This window comes from Nyctereutes procyonoides, unplaced genomic scaffold, assembly GCF_905146905.1.
Source record: "Nyctereutes procyonoides isolate TBG_1078 unplaced genomic scaffold, NYPRO_anot_genome, whole genome shotgun sequence".
Taxonomy (NCBI): Eukaryota; Metazoa; Chordata; class Mammalia; order Carnivora; family Canidae; genus Nyctereutes; species Nyctereutes procyonoides.
This window is the reverse complement of record NW_026575042.1, coordinates 36,475,958-36,494,779: the sequence shown is the minus strand read 5'-3', so window position 1 is coordinate 36,494,779 and position 18,822 is coordinate 36,475,958. Positions and strand designations below refer to the sequence as shown.

At 48.5% G+C, this 18,822-nt stretch overlaps 1 protein-coding gene across 1 annotated transcript in view; it reads right to left on the bottom strand.

Moving 5' to 3' along the window:
- CLSTN2 (calsyntenin 2) overlaps positions 1-13,333 on the bottom strand; it is a 597,725-nt gene extending 584,392 nt beyond the window's left edge. The window contains 2 exon segments of the mRNA XM_055321522.1: positions 13,218-13,260; positions 13,262-13,333. Of these exon segments, the coding sequence (XP_055177497.1) occupies positions 13,218-13,260; positions 13,262-13,333 (115 nt within the window).
- Positions 13,334-18,822: the final 5,489 nt, after the last annotated feature.

The following is an 18,822-nucleotide window of genomic DNA, read 5'->3' as shown; positions in this document are numbered from 1 at the left end:
TGCCACCAATGTGTAACTGCTTAACCCTATAGGTGGAGCAGCGCTCTCTCTTTCTAAAAGCAAACATCACCAAACAAGACCATGCATCATGTCTCATTACCTTAGTTTACTGGAAAGTTACATGTGCTTCCTCTCTGATAGATGATAGAAGTAGAGCTTTAGGCACCAGTGTCATATTGACTTGGGGCAGGAATCATGGTGGCCCCAAATCTCCTATATAGGAGCCCATTTGGTTGGAAGTGTTCCAGGTGAGTGTTTTGGAACTGTGGCTACATAGTGAGTCCTCAGTCTTTAATAAGAAGTGAGTAGTTCTGATCAATAGAAGTGGCAAAGTTTTCTAAAAACACTTTTCTCACATTTTCCCACTGGACTGAGAAAACAAATTGTAATACGAGGTTGAGGATGATTTTCATCATTATTCATAATATTTTTGTGCTCATATTTATTTATCAGCTGCAATGATAGGTAGGAGGGCTGGGATTACCTACTGGAAAATTAGGGTGGAGAAGAGGCAGGGGATTGTTCAAAGAGGAAAAAGATGCAAGTGCAATTTTAAAAAATGCTATATTCATGATATTTAAAAGAAAAACAAATCACTAAAGAGTCTTAAATTTTAAAATAAATAAGCAAGATATAACCATCTTGATATTTCTGATGATGGTGCAATAAAGCAGGGGAGCCTGCTTTTTTTTTTTTTTTTTTTTTTTTTTCAGACATGGAACTTTATACAAAAAAACTTTTATTAAGTACAATTTCATATTTAGAATTCTAAGGTTACAAATGTGATTAGATACTTAGGATACATAATTTATTCTTAAAATACATAAATTATATACAGATAGTAAAAAAATCAGTCTCCAAAATACTCAATAAAGATGTCTGGATGACACTTATAGAACTGACCTAGCAATTTTTTCTTCTTTTTTCTTTTTTCTTCTCTTTGGCAGACAGTTTTGAATCTTTTCAAAATCTTTTGATTTACTTTTCTTTAGGAAAAAAAAATAGCCAACATAAAAGCCAGGAAGGTAAAATCTACATCTTGAATGTTAAATCCTTTTTACTCTTATTATGAATAATTTCAACCTCCTCTCCTATTCCAAGGATCATTCACCCTCCCACAAACAAAAACAAGCAAACAAAATAAAAACAACACCAAAAAAAAAAAAGAAAAGAAAAGAAAGGAGGGAAAGAAAGAAGGAAGTGAAGGAAGGGAAGGGGAAGGAAGGGAAAGGGAGGGGAGGAAAAGAGAGAAGGAAGGAGGGAAAGGAGGGAAGATGGGAAAGGAGGAGGGAGGGTGGGAAGGAGGCAATGAGGAAAGAAGAAGGGAGGGGAAAAATGGAAGAAGGGAGAGAAGGAGGAGGGAAGCAGGGAAGGAAGGTGGGAAAGAAAGGGAGGGAGGGAAAGAAGGAAGGAGGGGGTAAGGGAAAGAAGGGAGGGAGAGAGGGAGGAAAGAGGGAAGGAAGGAGGGAGGGAAAGAAGGAAGGAAGTGAAGGGAGGGGAGGAGAGAAGGGGAGGAAAAGAGGGAAGGAAGGAGGGAAAGAAGGGAAGAAAGGAGGGAGAGAAGGAGGGAGGGAGGGAGGGAGGGAGGGAGGGAGGGAGGGAGGGAGGAGGGTGGGTAGGTATTAAAATCCCATGAACTTCAAACTGCTCCCCAGAGTTTCTGTGAATGTCCGAGTGATGGCTCGTATTTTAGCTCTTGGCTCTAAGTCCTGATTGTTAATCCCAGACTGGGTCTGGAGGGAAGAAGCTAGGACAGTTCACAGCAAAGAGATGTGCGCCAAGAAGTGGGGGCTGAGCACAAGGAGCTGAAATTCTAGGGCTGGGTGGGCTTAAAGTGCCCTTGCATGTGGGCCTAGGGGATCAGAGTAAGTGACTTACAAGCCCAAGAGGAGAATCTCCCACACTCCAAACTTGTTCTACGCTCTATTTCCTGTCTAACCATTAGTGCTTCTCATTCCTTTGGGTTAACATTGCCCATGGTAGGTTTGGAACCACTAGCTACAGGGCAGACTGTTATCTGACATGAACTGCATCTCAAAATGGTCTGGTTTGGGGAATATAGTGAGAATCTGCCCCTAAGAGAGCACTTGTGGATTTGAGAACTTGAAAGAGCAGAAAGAGTTGGAAAAAAGAAAATTCAGAACCTCAAACAACCAAACACTCAATCACACTAAGCAAATTCTTAGAGTCTCCACCCCTTATTCTCTGAAAGCTTTCACAATGCAAGCCCCCATCCTCTTCCTCTCCCTGTGTGCCTATCTTCAGGAGGCCTGGGGCAATGACAAGAAGTCCTGCACACAGGCATGGCCCCCGCAACACATGGGACATTCCTGGCGACGAGCTACAGCAGAAGACCCAGATCCTCACTCAGGAAATTTTCCTGGAGAAACAGGCTTTTAGGTAGACAGAGAATGAATCCTTCCTCTCTCAGGGTCTCCATCTCCATCCCAGCAGGTGAAGAGACAGCAGTTCCTGCCACCCATCTACTAGATGGACCTGAAGAGACACCCCAGAGGAAAGGTTAAATCCCATTTCCATTTCCCTGTCACTCCTGTTTCTTCTCCCATTCACATCCCATGTCTTGTTCACTGGCCCATCCTCAGTGTCTAGATAATCAAGAGGAGGGGGTTAAAGACGGGATAGAAGCCAGCCAAGACCCTCTAGATGCCTGGGTGGTTACTAGGGTCTCATCACCCACACCCACTTGGAGATGCCCTGTTCACAGCCAAACCCAGGGCTGCTGGGGTACCTATTACACAATAAGGCCGAAGTTTCCTTAGAGCATTTGGCCTGAGCATCAGACAGACAGAAGCGTTTCTGGCTTCAGGTAAAGAATGACATGCTAAGCGTTTCCTGGCAGCCCAGAGAGTGAGCCTGAATACCTACCCATGTTCTCAAGCTACATAAGTCCAGGATAAACTGTACTGCCGCAAAGGAAATCATAAATAATGCATCCTAAGACCAGGACTTCAATATCTTTGAAGGGTTTCATTTCTCCTCCCTTCCAACTTTGATATATGTACTTACTTAACAAGGGTCTGGGGAGGGTTAATTGAATTAATATATGTAAAGTGCTTTGAGTTTGAAGAGAATACGCAATATAAATGGAAGTGTCACTAAAAAGGTTAATCTAATTTACATCTAACACTTTCAGTTCACGGTGTTAATGAACTATATCCTTTTAGAGAGTGATTAATTTATAGAAATGTGATTATTTTTCCTAATGCTATATATGGGTCAGCTTCTCCTATTACTATATCTAACTTTATAGGAGAATTCAGCATTTTATAAATTAAAACAATAAATCAAACACCCCTGTAATGGCTATATTTCATTAATTACAAGGAGACATGCATTAGATTAACATTTATCTGTTTTAATTAATTTGCTGCAATGCAGCTATCCATGCAAATTGGAAAACGACACATCAACTTGACATAATATTAACAGTTTTGACTGGTTCTTCCCGGAAAATTTATGGACCTGCAGCTGTTGCATTCTTGGGTAACCATGGTGACCACCAGCTGTGTGACATATGCAGGCTGTACATCAAAGAGCTGGGAAGGAACTTAACACTAAATTCAAACTTCTCCTGAAAATATACTTAACTAAATAGGTAAGGCAGTGTAAAAGAAAATGATGCGGGGTTTTGTTTGGGGGAGTTGAGTCTCAAAGTCTCAAAACAAATTTCTTAAATCTGATCACCTTCCTTTCGTAGACACTTTATCCTTTCAAAGGGCATTCAGAGGCACTTCCATGTGGCTACTCAGAACTTTTGTGGGTAGAGGAGGGAGGGGGCACAAAGCCGACCCCAGAGGAGTGAATGATTTGCCCCCTAGCTTCACACTGATCAGTGGGTCCAGATCACAAGACGTCATTCTCCACAGTGACTTTTGTCAGACTTGTTGGAAGACTGCAGATTTAACTATATACTACAACAGACATCATGGACATGCGAAGTGGTGTAAGTCACAAAAATGATACTTTTTTTTTTTAAGTCAGTCAAATTTCAGCCAATCAAGCATTTTTATTTTTAAGATTTTATTTATTTATTCATGAGAGACACACAGAGAGAGACAGAGACACAGGCAGAGGGAGAAGCAGGCTCCATGCGAGGAGCCCAATGCGGGACTTGATCCCGGGACTCCAGGACCATGCCCCAGGCAGAAGGCAGCACTAAACCGCTGAGCCACCCAGGGATCCCCAAGCAAGCATTTTTTAGGGCAGTAAGAGTAGCACTTATAGCCTTTCTCAGTGAGAATTCCAATGGCATCTGCCGGACTTGACGCCCTCACACGTTTTGGTGTGGTTAATGTTCTCCTAACTCATCTGTAGAGCTCACTGTTTTCAACTTTTAAAGTGAATGCCATTAATTGGTTTGGAAAGTCAGATAACCAAAGGGGGAGGCCTGATGGCCAGTTCCTACCAGTGCCCAAGGGCAGGAAGGGGCACTCACCAGGAGAAATGTGCAAGAGCAGAGCCCTGAGGGACTCACAGCCATCATGGGTGGCACCACCCAGCACACATTCACTACCCCCACACTCAGCATTCACTATGAACCTTGGGCAGTGCCGGACACTGGTCACACAGAGGTGACCGGGATTCTTTCCCCGGGAGGGCCTCACAGTCTACCTGGGGAGGCAGGAAGGCAATAGGCTTTTTTTTTTTTTTAAAGATTTTATTTATTTATTCATGCGACACAGAGAGAGAGAGAGAGGCAGAGACACAGGCAGAGGGAGAAGCAGGCTCCGTGGGGAGCCCCATACAGATCCCAGGACCCAGGACCACGACCTGAGCCAAAGGCAGACGCTCAACCACTGAGCCACCCAGGTGTCCCGGCAATAGGCACTTTGATGGAACTAGAAGTGGTAAAATATGGAACAGGTCACCACCTGGAAGCAGCTTTGTAACCTACGTTAAAGAAACAAAGCATTCTTTGGGGAATTGTTAGTAGCCAATGGGAGTACTTCTCAGATTTGGCTGGGCATCAGAAATACCTGAGAGCTTTGAGGCAACCTGGTGGCTCAGTTAAGCTTCTGCCTTTGGCTCAGGTCATGATCCCAGAGTCCTGAGATAGAGTCCTGGGATAGAGGCCTGTGTCAGGCTCCCGGCTCCATGAAGGTCGGCCTCTCCCTCTACCTCTCCCTTGGCTCAAGAGCTCACTTGCTCTCTCTTTCTCAAATAATGAAATAATTAAAAAAAGAAAGAAAAGAAATACCTGAGAGCTTTAAAGGAAATCTCAGGTCCTAGCCTAGAGTAACTGCACCAGAATCTCCGTGGGTGGTTCTAGGCATCATTGCTATTTTACAAGTGGTTCTACTATGCACCCAGGGTTGAGAATCACTGACACAGTGGAGAAGACTCTGAAACTGGACTTCATGGATTCAAATCCAAGCTCTACTCTTTTACTAGTTTGGTGAACTGGGTAAGTAGCTTAACCTTCCTGGCCTTTAATAAGAGCATACTTATTATCCCCATTGAGTTGAGTAGCTAGAAGGCTAAATGAGTATTAATACCTATAAAGCACTCAGAGCAGTGCCTAGAAATAGTCAGCTCTTGGTAGATGGCTGTATTTGCTATCTGGAAATTGCTGGAAAATTCTCTGAGAAGAGAGGAGGCCTGATGAGAAGTGAGGGGAAAGCCATCAACTTTTATGGCAGAGTTTGGAACTATCTTGAGAGGTACTATCATCAGAGGTGAGGCTCCCTGTTCTCAGAAAGCAAGTGGGCCCTCATGGACCCCTGCTTCAGAGGCGGCTTGGGTTGTAAGAGTGCAGGCACAAGTTCTCTACAGATGCTTCCTGTCCCAGCCATTGCCCTATGAATATGTTGAGCTGCTAGAAGGGGTTAAGGTAGGGATGGGAGAGGCAGAAATGTGGGAGAGAGCCTAGTTTCCTCTAGAACAGGAACTGGTGTCCTCCTCCCTCTCATACCCCCCACAGCACCCCTTCCAATCCCAGGGCAGTGGCTACAACATGTGGCAGAAGGATTAGATTTCCAGTACTAGGGTCCCCGTGGCAGCAAAGATCCTGCTGTCTCTGGAAGTAGAGAGTCAGGGACATCGAGGGCCATGCTGTTCAGATAGTGGGCATCACAAGTGGAAGCCTGTGACAGAGAGAAACTTGAAGCCATTCCAAGAGTGCAAAGCTATTCTCAAAACCCTGGGACCCTACCAGCCCCTAGTATGAATGGTGCAGGATGGATTCATGAGGACTAGGATGGAATTTCCTGTAGGCCTGGTGAGACTGGAGTTAGTGCTACCCTTCCTGATAGCAGTGTGAGGGAGGGATGAGGAGGAGGTCAAAATTAAAATTTAGCACTTTCATTGCAACACCTGCTGAATAAGGTAGTAGCAATGGGCACGGAGAGACATGGGAAGGTTCTAGATATTCATGGATAGAATCAACTGGACATGATGAAGGATGGGGTGTGATGGAGGAGAGAGAAGCATGCTGGAGGAGTCCTGGGATTCTGACTTGGGTGAGTGCACATCCAAATGAAGGCCACAGAGTAACAGCAGATTCCTGGAGGGAGATAAGAGGTGGGGCATACATGGGACTGATGGTCCCCCAGAGCATCCTAGAGGAGGCAGACATCGATGAGCCTCTGAGCAGGGTTCAAGATGAGCTAGAAAAATTGGTCAGGGCCAGAGATGACCCTGGGAGAGCTGATGCAAGCAGAGGGCATTGAGCTAGGGACAAGCAAGGTCCTGAGAATGTATAAGGACAAGAGCCAGTTCCAAGGATTAGAAAACCACTAAGGGATAGCAGAAGTGGGCTTTGGGTGACATCGTCCAAGACATCACTTGGCTCTCTGGGGCAGGATTACAATCGCCTACAAGCAGTAAGACCCCTTGGTCTCATTTCTGGCTCTGTTGCTTGCAGGCCCTGTGGGGGTTCCTTTACCAACCCATAAACCGGGTATTTGTGAAAAGAACAATTGACATATATAATCATGCCATGACATGAGAAGAAAAGGCAGCCTTATGAGTAGTCAGGCACCTGCTACTCCATCTACACCATCTCCTCCCACTCTTGCCATGTTCACTTTTCAGCATCCCCACCTCATTCTCCCCAGAACTCCGTCTAATATAGTTGAAAGCGTTCATGGTATCCTTTATTCATCCTGCCTGCTTAATGAAGGAGTCAGAAGAAGGCCATGCTTAACCCAAATGAAAGACCAGCTACAGAGCTCTTTCTGGTGCAGGAGACGCCTACAAGCACATCTCAGGCCACGCAATGCAGACAGCTGCCTTCTCTGTGTGGGGCCAAGCACGACTGTGATGGGAGGTGAGAAAGGCTTCAAGCTGCCTGGACCAGAAGCCAGAAGCCATGCTTACTCCTCATGGCGAAGCGAATCAGAGAAAGGCTTGAAAAGAAACGGACTCTTTTAGCAATTTTGTGGTGAAGCCCAAATGTTCTCAGACAGTGAGGAGATGCCTTTTCAAGGTAGGAAGAGCCTCTCTGACTCCACTCAGACCCTTCCCCGAGCAGACATCACATCACACTGGTCGGTAAGCCCGGGTGATGTGGGAAATCCATGTCTATCACACTGTTCTGGGTTCAAATGTCAGTTCTACAATCTCTAAGCTGTGAGACCGTGAGCAAGTTAACTTCACTTCTCTGGGCCTCAGTTTTCTCAGTAAAGATGGGATAGTCAAAAAAAAAAAAAAAAAAGTGGGATATTCATTCTACCTGCATCACAGGGTTGGGGTTAAGACCAAACTAATGGACGCCTGTGAAATGCTGAAAAAAGTGCCTGGCACACAGTGTGCATTCAATAAACATTTGTTCTTTTCTTAGCTCTGTAATCTGTATGCAGAAATGTATTCTCTCTCCAAAAAAAAAAAAAAAAAAAGGAAAGAAAGAAAGAAAAGAAAAAAATGGGGTGCCTGGGTAGGTCAGTCAGTTAAGTGTCTGACTCTTGATTTCCACTCAGGTCATGATCTCTAGGTCATGACATCAAGTCCTGTTTCAGGCTCTGTGCTGGGCATGGAGCCTACTTGGGATTCTCTTCTCTCTCTCTCTCTCCCCCTCCCCTGCCTTTAAAAGAAAAAAAAAAGGAAAACAAAGAAACACATTTGGCCAAGGTTGAGCTCCCTCTTGACTCCTACCTGTGTGCCAATCATGTGCATTCTTACCAGCCTGCATTCACCGTCCCGTCCTGCCCCCCTCCTATCTGCTTACCCAGCTCCTACTCACCCATCAAGCCCCCTTTCATTTTCTCGGTAAATCTTTCCTGACTTCTCCCATCCTTGCCAATTTCTTCTTTTTCTCCAAGATTTTTCTGAGGTCTCTAGTGCACAATCTACCCTTTCCCCGTCAGCTATGAAGTTCTCCAATAGTTCGTGTCATGTGTGATGTCTGCCCTACACAGAGTGTGAGCTCTTTGATACCTGGAACTTGCTTTATCTTTTTGTTCCCCTCACGGAGAATAACAGAAGACTGAGAAGTAGCTCCTGGCTGATAAGGCTAAAGAACAGGGCCCAGCGCATGTTTGCATTGGCCTCTCACCCAAGGCACCCTTCTCTGTCACCCCCCAGCCCCGCCTTCTGCTGAAGCTCCCTCAAAGCCCATTGCGTGACCGTTGTGGATGAATGTCTGCGTCCCCTCAAGATTCATATGTTGAAACCCTATCCCCAAAGTAATGGCATTAGGAGGTGGGGTCTTTGGGAGGTGACTGCAGTAAGAGGGGGCCGTGGAGGTGGAGCCCCCCCATCAACGGGATTAGCGCTCTTATAAAAGTCAGGAGAAAGCCTGCTTCTTCTCTCTGCCCTCTACCCTTTGTGTGGGTACAATAAGAAGCCGGCAGTCTGCAACCTGGAAGAGACTCTCACCAGAACCTGACCCTCCTGGCATCCCGATCTCAGACTTCCAGCCCCCAGACTGTTTGAAATCAATTGCTGTTGCTTACAAGCTACAAAGTCCCCAGGATTTTTGTCACAGCAGCCCCACCTGGTTAAGATGGTGTCCCTCCACCCTACACAGTCCATGTCTTGAGCTCAGCAGCCTTCCTCCAATTCAATCCTCTCCTAGCCCATCTCAAACTTACCATGCCAATGGAAGCACTTCCACAAGATCCAGTTAGAGGTGGGCCAGACAACCAATAACAAAAATAATCTGTTTCAAGCTGCCATTTGGTTATCGTACCTTGGGTTACCTTCTTCTATATAAACAGGCATCATCAGACAGGTTGTCTTAAGTAAAACGAGAATGTGTCTCTGCTTCCTAGAATAGCAGGGCTCGGAACAAAGTGCTAACCAGGTGGGGAACTCTCCTAACAGCCCCAATCAACCACAGGCCTTTCCTCCAGAGACCAGAACCCGCAAACCTCCAGATCTGGCTCACGGAGACGCGGTTATTTATTTATACAGCACACATTGCTGAGTCCTTCCTCTAGGCTCTCCCTACATTAAGTACCAGGGCTTTTGAGATGAGTGAGAAGGGGGCCCTGGCCTCGAAGGTGTCCAGAGTAATGAAGTGGTAAATGTTTTCTTTTTTTTTTTTTTTTTAAGATTTGTTTATTCATGAGAGACACAGAGAGAGAGAGAGGTAGAGACCTAGGCAAAGGGAAAAGTAGGCTCCCTGAGGGGAGCCCGATATGGGACTCCATCCCAGGACCCCAGGATCACAACCTGAGCCGAAGGCAGACACTCAACCACTGAGCCACCCAGGCGTCCCGGTAAATGTTTTCACAATTCGAGCCAAACGTGTGTGAATGTGCACTTACATCTATACACAGTATTTTCCACACATATGCACATACACACAGAGAGAGAGAAAATAGAGCTTGGGCTGAGAAAAGACATGAACAAAGCTACTGAACTGCCAAGAGGTCAGCAAGAGGAGGTTACACCAAATCTCAGACTCTAGAACTGTGTTTACGTGACCAATAATTACAGTCACTACGTATTTAGTGCTATTTGCAGGTCATGAACTGGGCTAAATGATTTCTAAGCTCTCTCCAGACAACCACCTTGCAAGATAGATTTTTTGTATCCTCCTTTTATAGATAAGGAAACTGAGGCTCAAAAAGCTTAGCTAGTTTACTCAAGATTATCTAAGTAGGAAGCAGTAGGACCAGGACTAGAACCTGGGTTTCTCTAAGTTCAAATTTTACTCCATACAGGAGAGGAGAAAGCATCTCAAACATCTACGTCAGGAAACAACAGCACCTCGACTGCAAACAGGTGGAGCCACTAAGCCCATCACTACTGACTGCTCAGCTTCCACCTGCAGACCCGGCAGCAGCACGGCCCTAGAGAGGCAGCATGAGATTCCAGCCCTCAAAGCTCACAAAGTGATGCTGAGGACAGACGAGGAGGCACAGGTGTGCCCGAGCGAGAGCCACAGTGTTCTGGGGGTGACCATTCTGGGAGATCAGTCCGGAAAGGTTCCTAGGGGAGGCTATGTCTAAGCCTGACCATGTGATGAGTAACAGAAGGGATGAGGCTGAGGAAGGTGACCTTTCAGTCTGAAAACATAGTCCAGAGGATCCATGAGCACATCCTGGTCCGGCAACGAGAGGGTTACATTCGGGATGAATGGAAGCTGGTCTTTTCAAGGAATCCAAGAAGCGTTCATCTTTTTTGCATAGCCAAGACAGAGAGGAGCAGAGGGAAGTGGTTATAATCACTGTCTGGGCACCAGATTGTTTCAGAAATTGGGAATATGTTTGCACTGCAAGTTCAGTGGTTCTGTGAAAATCCCAAATAGTTGTACGGCATTAGCTGCTCAAATCCCTGCAGCAAGAAGCGAGGAATACAAAGGCCAAAGGAGCCATGCACCACAGACCTTACAGGAGCCCAAAGCTGGGAAGGCATGTTTCCAGACAGTTGTCCGGAGGGCACATTCAACTCTTGCCAGGCAGCTTGACGCCACACTCCCTATTTTCTTCTACACGTGATACAGAATTGTATGCAGGAAGAAAACTATGTTTTGTTCAGTCTTCTTCACACGTCTTCCCGACTTCTCTCTCTCTCAATGACGGGAGTAACAATGCTACGAACCTTAGAAACGGCCAAGTCAGGGGCAGTAGGAAGCATACCTTTACTATTTATTGCACATGTTCTTCAGAGATTATGTGAGATTTGGGAACGTAAAGTGCAAGTGCATTGTCATAAGGAAAGTCAGTCCTGTAAATACCGACTAAAGTGTCATAATGAATGTCTCTGTTTTGATCAACTATTACACATTTGTCTTTTAAAAAAAAAAAAAAAATGCAGCTAACAGCGCTCTTTGCAGCCCCCCGGTGGTTAGAAGGGGAAAGAAAGAAGAAGGGGGACTCAGCAACTGTCATTCCTCTAGGGCCATTCAACTTTTTACATTGGAAAGACAAATGGCTTGTTTTCACCGCGAAATGAGTATATTCTAAGTGAAGGAGATGACAAATGTTGGTTAAAATGCAATAATTGTACACATAAACAGTGAATCAATGGTAGCCTGGATTTTTTTTTCTTTTTCATCTTCCTCTCTTAATCTCTGCAAAGCTTTCTATTCTGACCTGAGAACTCTGCAGTGCATAAGCACACCAGGTCCTCTGCCCAAACAAGCTTTCCCCTTTTCCTCACTTGATGCAAGCTCTCCTGTTTGCAGACATCTGCTTATAAATATTCCCTTTGTTCTGCTACAAAGTGATGAAAAAATCTTTAAAAACATGTCATCTGCCTGTTTAACAAAGTATCTATATGGGAGAAGGAGGGCAAAAGGTTTGGAAGCTCATTGTTTTTAATTCTTGTTTTTACCAAAACGGCATTCTCTCAGTATGATCCCTCCTATCAGGGACTCCTCTAACCACACTTTGAGACATTTTCCTAATGAGTTTTTCCTTGTCTTCTAAAAAAAAAAAAAAAAAAATTAAGAAAAGAAAGAAACTGCTTCTCAAGAATAGGGGTGGCGTGGCCGGATTGCTGAAAAGAAACAGGATGTCTGCTCGTGAATTAGTTTCAAAACCATGTCACCAAAAATGTAAGGTTAAAGGATCAGCAGGCACTCTCCTATTCTTCTCAAACGTATCATTCACAAGTTGTGGGAGAAGCATCCCTGAGGTCCGGGGGTAGCAAACCGTCGACCTCTCGCTCTCCTCAGCCTCCAGGTATACACCCCTCCCTGAGCCCCTGGAAGCTGTAGTCCAAAGCTCGCTTGCAAAACCGGGTTGCCTCTAGTCGGGAACCTGTTTATCTACAGGTGCAAACCCCTCCGTCCTTTGACGATGGTCAAACAAGATTTCAGCGACCCCGTTCCCGCCTCTTGGTTACCTGGCAGGTTTGGCCACAGCCCCCAAACCAAGCGCACACCCTGCTCGTCAACAGCGCGAAGAATCAACAAGTTACCACCCAGCTGGGCGCTCCTGCCTCCCCAGCGCCCCCCGCCACTCCGCTCCCCCTGCTCCTCCCTCTCCCCTCCCCGCCCCGTCCTGCCGGCACGTGACCGCCTCTTTCAGACCCGCCCTCCGGCCGCCCCTACCCCGGCGCCCCCGCCCCCTTGCACCCAGGCAGCTGTCAAAGTCCGCCGCTCGCCAGCCTACAGTCTCCCTGCAGCGCCGGGCGTTCCCCCGGACCTGGCTTCGCTCTGGGAGGGAGCAGCGGGGAGATCGGGACCGTCCACCGCACGGGGTGGGCGGGGGAGGGGCGCCAGGTGGGCGCCAGGTGGGCGCCTCGGCCCGCAGGTGCCCGAGCGCGGTCGGATTGGCCGCGGGGGGGCTCGCGTTCCCGGGGGAGCCTGAGGCGAGCCAGAGGGGGTGCCTCCCCGGAGCCTGCAAGTTTCCACCCACCTCCGGGCTGGGGACGCGCTCTGCTCCGTCCCCTGAAGGTGCCGCCGCGGATTCCCCCTCCGTCGGGGCAGGAGCCCACAACTGCCTCCGCCCCCCCCCACTCCGGCGCCCGCGCCCTGCTCAAGCAGTCCCCGGGCTGCAGCCCACGACGCCCCCACCCCTCGCCACAGACAGCCCCCAAAGTTGTCCAGACCCCGCAGCCCTCCCCTTCTCCTCCGTCCCTCGGCCCCGCCCAGGGCTGGGCTGGCGTCTGCAGGTGCGGCCTCTCGGGTCCCGGGCGCAGGGCGCTCACTTCGGGGACCCCGAGCGCACCGAGCGCACCGAGGCCGGGGCAGCTGCGGCAAGGGAGGGCGTGCAAACGCGGCGTGAGCCCGGGCGCCCGCGCTTGCACCCGCACGCCCGCCCTGCCTCCCTCCTCCGGCAGGAGGAAACTTCCCCAGCACCCACCTTTAGCCGCGAGGAGGCGGCGCCGCCGGCTGCCCCCCGCCGCCGCCGCCGCCGCTGCCGCTCCCCACGCCCAGCGCCAGCAGGAGCGGCACCCAGCACAGCCTCCCGGGCAGCATCCTCGCCGCCGCCGCCGCCGCCGCCCGCTCTCGCCCGCCGCTGCCGCCGCCGCCGCCGCCGCCGCCTCGCGCTGCCTGCGGGTGCGCTGGGGGCGCCGCCGCGCTCGGCCTCCGCCGCCCGCCGCCCGCCGCCCGCCAGCAGCCGCGCTCACTGGCGCGGACCCCGAGCGGCTCCGGCGCTCACCCCGGGACGGCCCGTGACGTCACGGGGGAGGGAGGCGGCTCGTGCATATTCATGAGCCGCGGACTCCGGCCCCGCTGCCCCGCCTCCGCGCTCCCGGCGCCGCGGCCCCGACCCCAACTTTCCTCCCGCGTCTCCGCGCTCCCGGGCGCTCGAGCTGCAGGGGGACGCGGCTCCCGGGGGCCGCGGCTGCGGGGGGGGGGGGCTCGCCTGCCTCCGCTCCGGCTCCCCGGATGGTCCCCGCGGGGAGGGCGGGCCCCTCGGAAAGCGGTCGCCGGGGGCGTGCGCGTGTCTGCGGGGCTGGGGCCGCCCCCGCCACGCCCTTGGAGCCGACGCCCGGGCGGAGGGCGGCGCGGGCTGCGGTCCTGCCCTCGGCCCCGCGTCTGGACGCTCCGCGCGCCCGGGCTGGGGCGGGGGGGGGGGGGGGCGGCGCCAGGGCCCGCGGAGACCCGCCGGGCCGGACAGGTGGGCCCCCCGGGCCGCGAGGGCCAGGGCCGGCCTCCGCCCCGGGATGGAGCGGCAGGTGCGGGCTCCCCGAGGCAGGTGGAGCAGACCCGCACAGGCAGGCCGGGGCTTCCGGGCCACTGGTGCGGCCCTAAACTTCCCTGCAGTACGGTGCCTTGAGGCAAGAAGTTACCGCCTTTCTGTGGTCACCCCACGTACCTAAGGCCAGGCCGCCTGACGTCACGCCTCGCTCGTAACGTTTTATGCCATTAACTGTCAGTTCCTGGGAGCAGGGGCGACGCGCGCCTGTGGATCCCCTCCCACCCCGAGGCCACGCAAGGCTCGCAAAAGCTCTCAGTTAACGTTGACGGCTCAGAATAAACCCTTGACATATGTGCAGATAGGCAGGGCCAATGTCGCGCACAACCCGGGATTCGTAAGGAATAAAGAAATTCAGAAACAAAAAGTTAGTTATTCACGGACGCAGCACATTTACTGAGCACCTAGACAGGTGGTATTACCTGCCACTGGGCACTGGGCTCGGCAGGCATCAGAGGTCCAATGGCCAAAAAGAGTTGTCTGTCCTCTCTCAAAGCCTTTGTTTCCCCTCTGACAAGCGAGAGAGGGCAGTACAAGGCAATTACAGTGCTCTGTAAATGTTATGGTCCTGCACATTCTTTATGTTGCTAGATATGAGCCTATACGAATCAATTAACAAAATGTATATATTGCAACAGTGTCTAAACAGCATCCTATAATTAATAACTGTTGTTTAGGGTGCTCCACAAAGCCATAAAATCCATTAACAGCCCTCCTGCTGCTCAGGCTTCCAGCACCGCCCTGGCAGCTCACCCAGCAGTTCTAAAGGCCAATTCTTCTGCATCTCCCTGCTTGGGCTGGCAGGGGAGACAGGGGCGGCACCCCACCCCCACCCCAGCAGTGAAGCACAGCGGCTGCAGACAGGCTCAGACCAAGCAGGGCACTTCACTGCAGGTCTCTTTAACCTGCACAACCACCACTCCGCGCTATTATTATTTTCATTTCACACATAAGGAAATAGAGGCTCCGGTAAGTTAGGTAACATCCTTGCTTGCCTAAGATCAAAGAGCTAAATAAATGCACTAGGCCAACGCCAGAATCTTGCATTTTGCCGACTTGGTATCCAGATCTAGAAAAGATGGCAAGGAGAAGGGCAAGCTGACCCAGGCAAAATCGAGGAGACCAGCAAATACAGGAGAAGTATAAATCTGTCTCATTTCCTTCCATTTACACTCCGTCTAATTGCATATCTACCTCGCCTTCATTTTCCCTAACCATTAGACTTCCTTTAATGACTGATCTGCGCTGTTCCTTGATATCATTCTACAGGGTTTCATTAGGACCCGTTGGTTATGGTTAGTCTCAAAAATTTTACATGAGATTTCAAATGCAGACTAAATAATGAGAAAGAAGAGAAAATACAGCTGATTGGAAAACATCCCCCACCCAAAGTAGCTGATCACCAAGAAAGAACACAACAGAGAGACACCAAAGAGCAGGCCAGTGACCAAGAGGCACAGTATCACTGGCCTCCGTCTCCTCCTCTACAAATGGGGTTAAAAGCAATGCCTATTGAGGGAGACAAAGTGCACTAGTGGCCCCCATTTGTTCACGTCTCCCTAATTCCATTCCCTTCGGATATGCTGTTCTATTTCAACTTAAACCTTGGCCATGTGACTTGCTTTGGCCAGTAGGACAGTCACACGCCTGTTTCCTTTTCCTTGCCTTGGACCTCTGCCACCATCATAAGAACAAGGCCAAGCTAACCCTACAGGAGGGTGAGAGACCGTATAGAGCAGAGCTGAGCTGTCCTGCCAGCCAAGGCCAGCCCAGGCTGGTCAGCAGCAATTGACTCCCAGCTGAGCACAGTTACATGAGCAAGCCCAGGAAGATCAGTCACGCCTTGCCCACATCAGAGCTACCCAGTTGACTCATAGGTTCTTGTATTAAGCTGCTACATTTGGGGCAGGGGGCTTGGAGGGGGGTTGATTAAGAAGCATTACACCTACTGCATAAGGTCATTACAAGAGAAAAATGAGAAAACGTATGTGAAATATTCAGTATGTTGCCTGGCACAGAGTCAATGTCCAATAGATATAAAAATGCCCCCCCCCCATCTTTATTTCTCAAGTCTCTGAAATGCCACTTATAACTCGGTTTTGTTTGGGACAAAGGCACCAACCTGTCTGAGGGGATGAAAGTGAGTAAGTTCAGCCCTGGAAATACTCAGGCCTCAAGAACTTCAAGTCCACGTCAACTGTGTGGAGCACTTCTGTGCTCGGTGCTTCTTCTGGGCCACTGCAGATGCAGAGAGCGGGTAAGGGAACCCAATGGTTAATGCATCACATGGTGCCAGGCTTTGCAGTGGGGGGTTGACATTCCATACTTCCCTTAATCCTTGCAACAGCAGGTATTATTTTCCCTATTTTATTATAACCAGATTACTGGCTTAGAAAGTTTGAGTAACTTATCTACATTCATGTAATTATGCAGAATATGAATTCGTGTCTGCCTAATTCCAAATTCCATCTTTCTCCCACACATCATTGTTTTGAGAAGGCGTGTAGAAAAAGTAAGCAGTGAAAAATAGTTTTGTATCAGAAAAGGTAGCTTTGGCTATTTGATTTTTTTTTTCGTCTTTATCCACCATCACCTCTGAGTAATAAATAACCAGCTGTCACCAAAGTAGTAATACAAATCTCCAAATTTGTTGAGGTCCTACCCTTTATTTTTGACTTACTATTGGCACATGTTTCTTTAAAGACCAGGCTCAGAATATGGTAAGCAGGATGGGTCACTTTAAGCCCCAAGCCCAGGGGTCCCACCTGGTGGTGCAGTAATGAATTTCAAACAATTTATTTGGGTCAATAGATTTTAATAAATAAATAATTTTCCTGTTCCAGAAAATACAATCTAAGAGGAACAGGCCCAACATAAGACCAGCCAAACCCTCCTGTTTTCACTAGGGTCATTAATGCTTTGCCCACTTAAGCACCAAAACACAGCCCCTGAATAATTTAAACTGGGTAAATGAAGAAAATAAATAAATTACAGCAGCTTGTGGAATCTTCTTTTTAAAAATAAAATTAATCAGAGGTTTTCTGGTTTTAATTTAATTCAATTAAAAGTATTTAACTATAAAAGAAAGGTTGAAAATCTGATCCTTGGAGACCTGAGGCCATTAATTGTTCCCCTCCCTCATCTTGGCAGGTAAAGCCAGGTTTTCATGACCCAAAAGCAATTGGACAGGTTACAGAATTTCTAACATCTCTCAGATGTTTTGATGCTAGTGCAGACACTGCTGCTGCCAAAGGAGCTTTTTAAAGTTTAGGCATTTCTCTTCAGGAAAAAGCAAGACAAGCTTGTTCGTGACCAAATCCAGCTCATGTTCAACACTATTTAGACATGAGTGTTTTATGCTTGGCAAGGCAAAGTGCCCCGACTAAAAACAAATATGTCATTGATCATAGCAAGGAATTAGTCCAGTATTCTCTCCTATACTTCCCTTGGACTTGTGTACCTTGAAGCAATTAAAAACAAAACAAAACACAATCATAAAATCCAATGACACTTCTCCCATTGAGGGATAGAATCTCTCTCTCCTGCCCTTGAATCTGAGCAGACTTGTGACTGCTTCTTCCCACAGAATTCAACTGAAGTAATGCTTTGTGACTTTCCAGCCTAGATCATAAAGGTGATGCAACTTCTGCCTTTCTCACTAAGATGCTCACTTTTGAAGCCTAGGGCCACCAGGTACAAAGTCCGACTACCCTGAGGCTGCCATGCTGTGTGGATCTCAGGCCATGTAGGAAGGCCACATGCAGGTGTGCTAACAGCCCCAGCTGAGTCCAACATTTGAGTCATCCTGGAACCTTCAGAGAATTCCATTTCTTAGCTGCTGACTCACCTCCAGCTGTTTGGATCTTGCCAGTTGAGTCCTCTGACATCATGGAACAGAGTGAAGCCATTTCCACTAAGCCCTGCCCAAATCCCTTGACCCACAAAATCCATGAGTGCAATAAAATGACTGTTTATGCCACTAAGTTTTGGGGTGGTTTATAATGCGTCAGGAATAACTGGAACATACTTATTTTCGTTTGTTCCCTACAATAAAGACAGGGGACAGGAAAGAATACTGAGGCAAGTCCTATGTGATTAGTCCCATTTTGTAGCTCAAATGTGGAGACTTGTGAAGGCCAAGAAGAGTGACCAATAGAGCTTCGTGTGAAGAGAGTGACTTCCAGAATCAAACAAAGCTGGATTCCAAACCCAGTTCTACCATTTTCTAACCACGTATGACTCAAGAAAGCTACTTACTCTGTTAGGAACTCAGTTTCCTCAGCTACAAATGGACTAATGTAACAAGGTTGTTTTTAAGGTTAAATGAATTGTAAAGAGCTGAATCTTTTCCCTGCTGGGTAGGAGAGGTACAGTAAATAGAACTATCCACAGTGATAATTCACCCAGGGCTATATGGGTTGTTGGTGGCCTTTTTCCTGATCCTTAGTCCAGTATTTGGTATTTTTCCATGCAGGCAAAATGTGGGCCTATGTGGACACACGTGGAGCCATGCCAGCTCAAGCCTCACCAGCACCTTTGCCAACACCGCCAAGGAAAGCATCAGCCCACAGGCACTGCCGGAGCAGTTCAGATGTGCTGTGAATACCTACACCTATCTAATCTGCCCTTTCTGAGCTTTGTTCCACCAAAGGGGAGAGGAAAGAATCTACTACTTATTGAGCCAGCCATTATATACATCACCTCAGTGAGTCATCCCACAACTCTGGAAGGTGATTTATTACTCCCATCAGACACTCATGGAAAT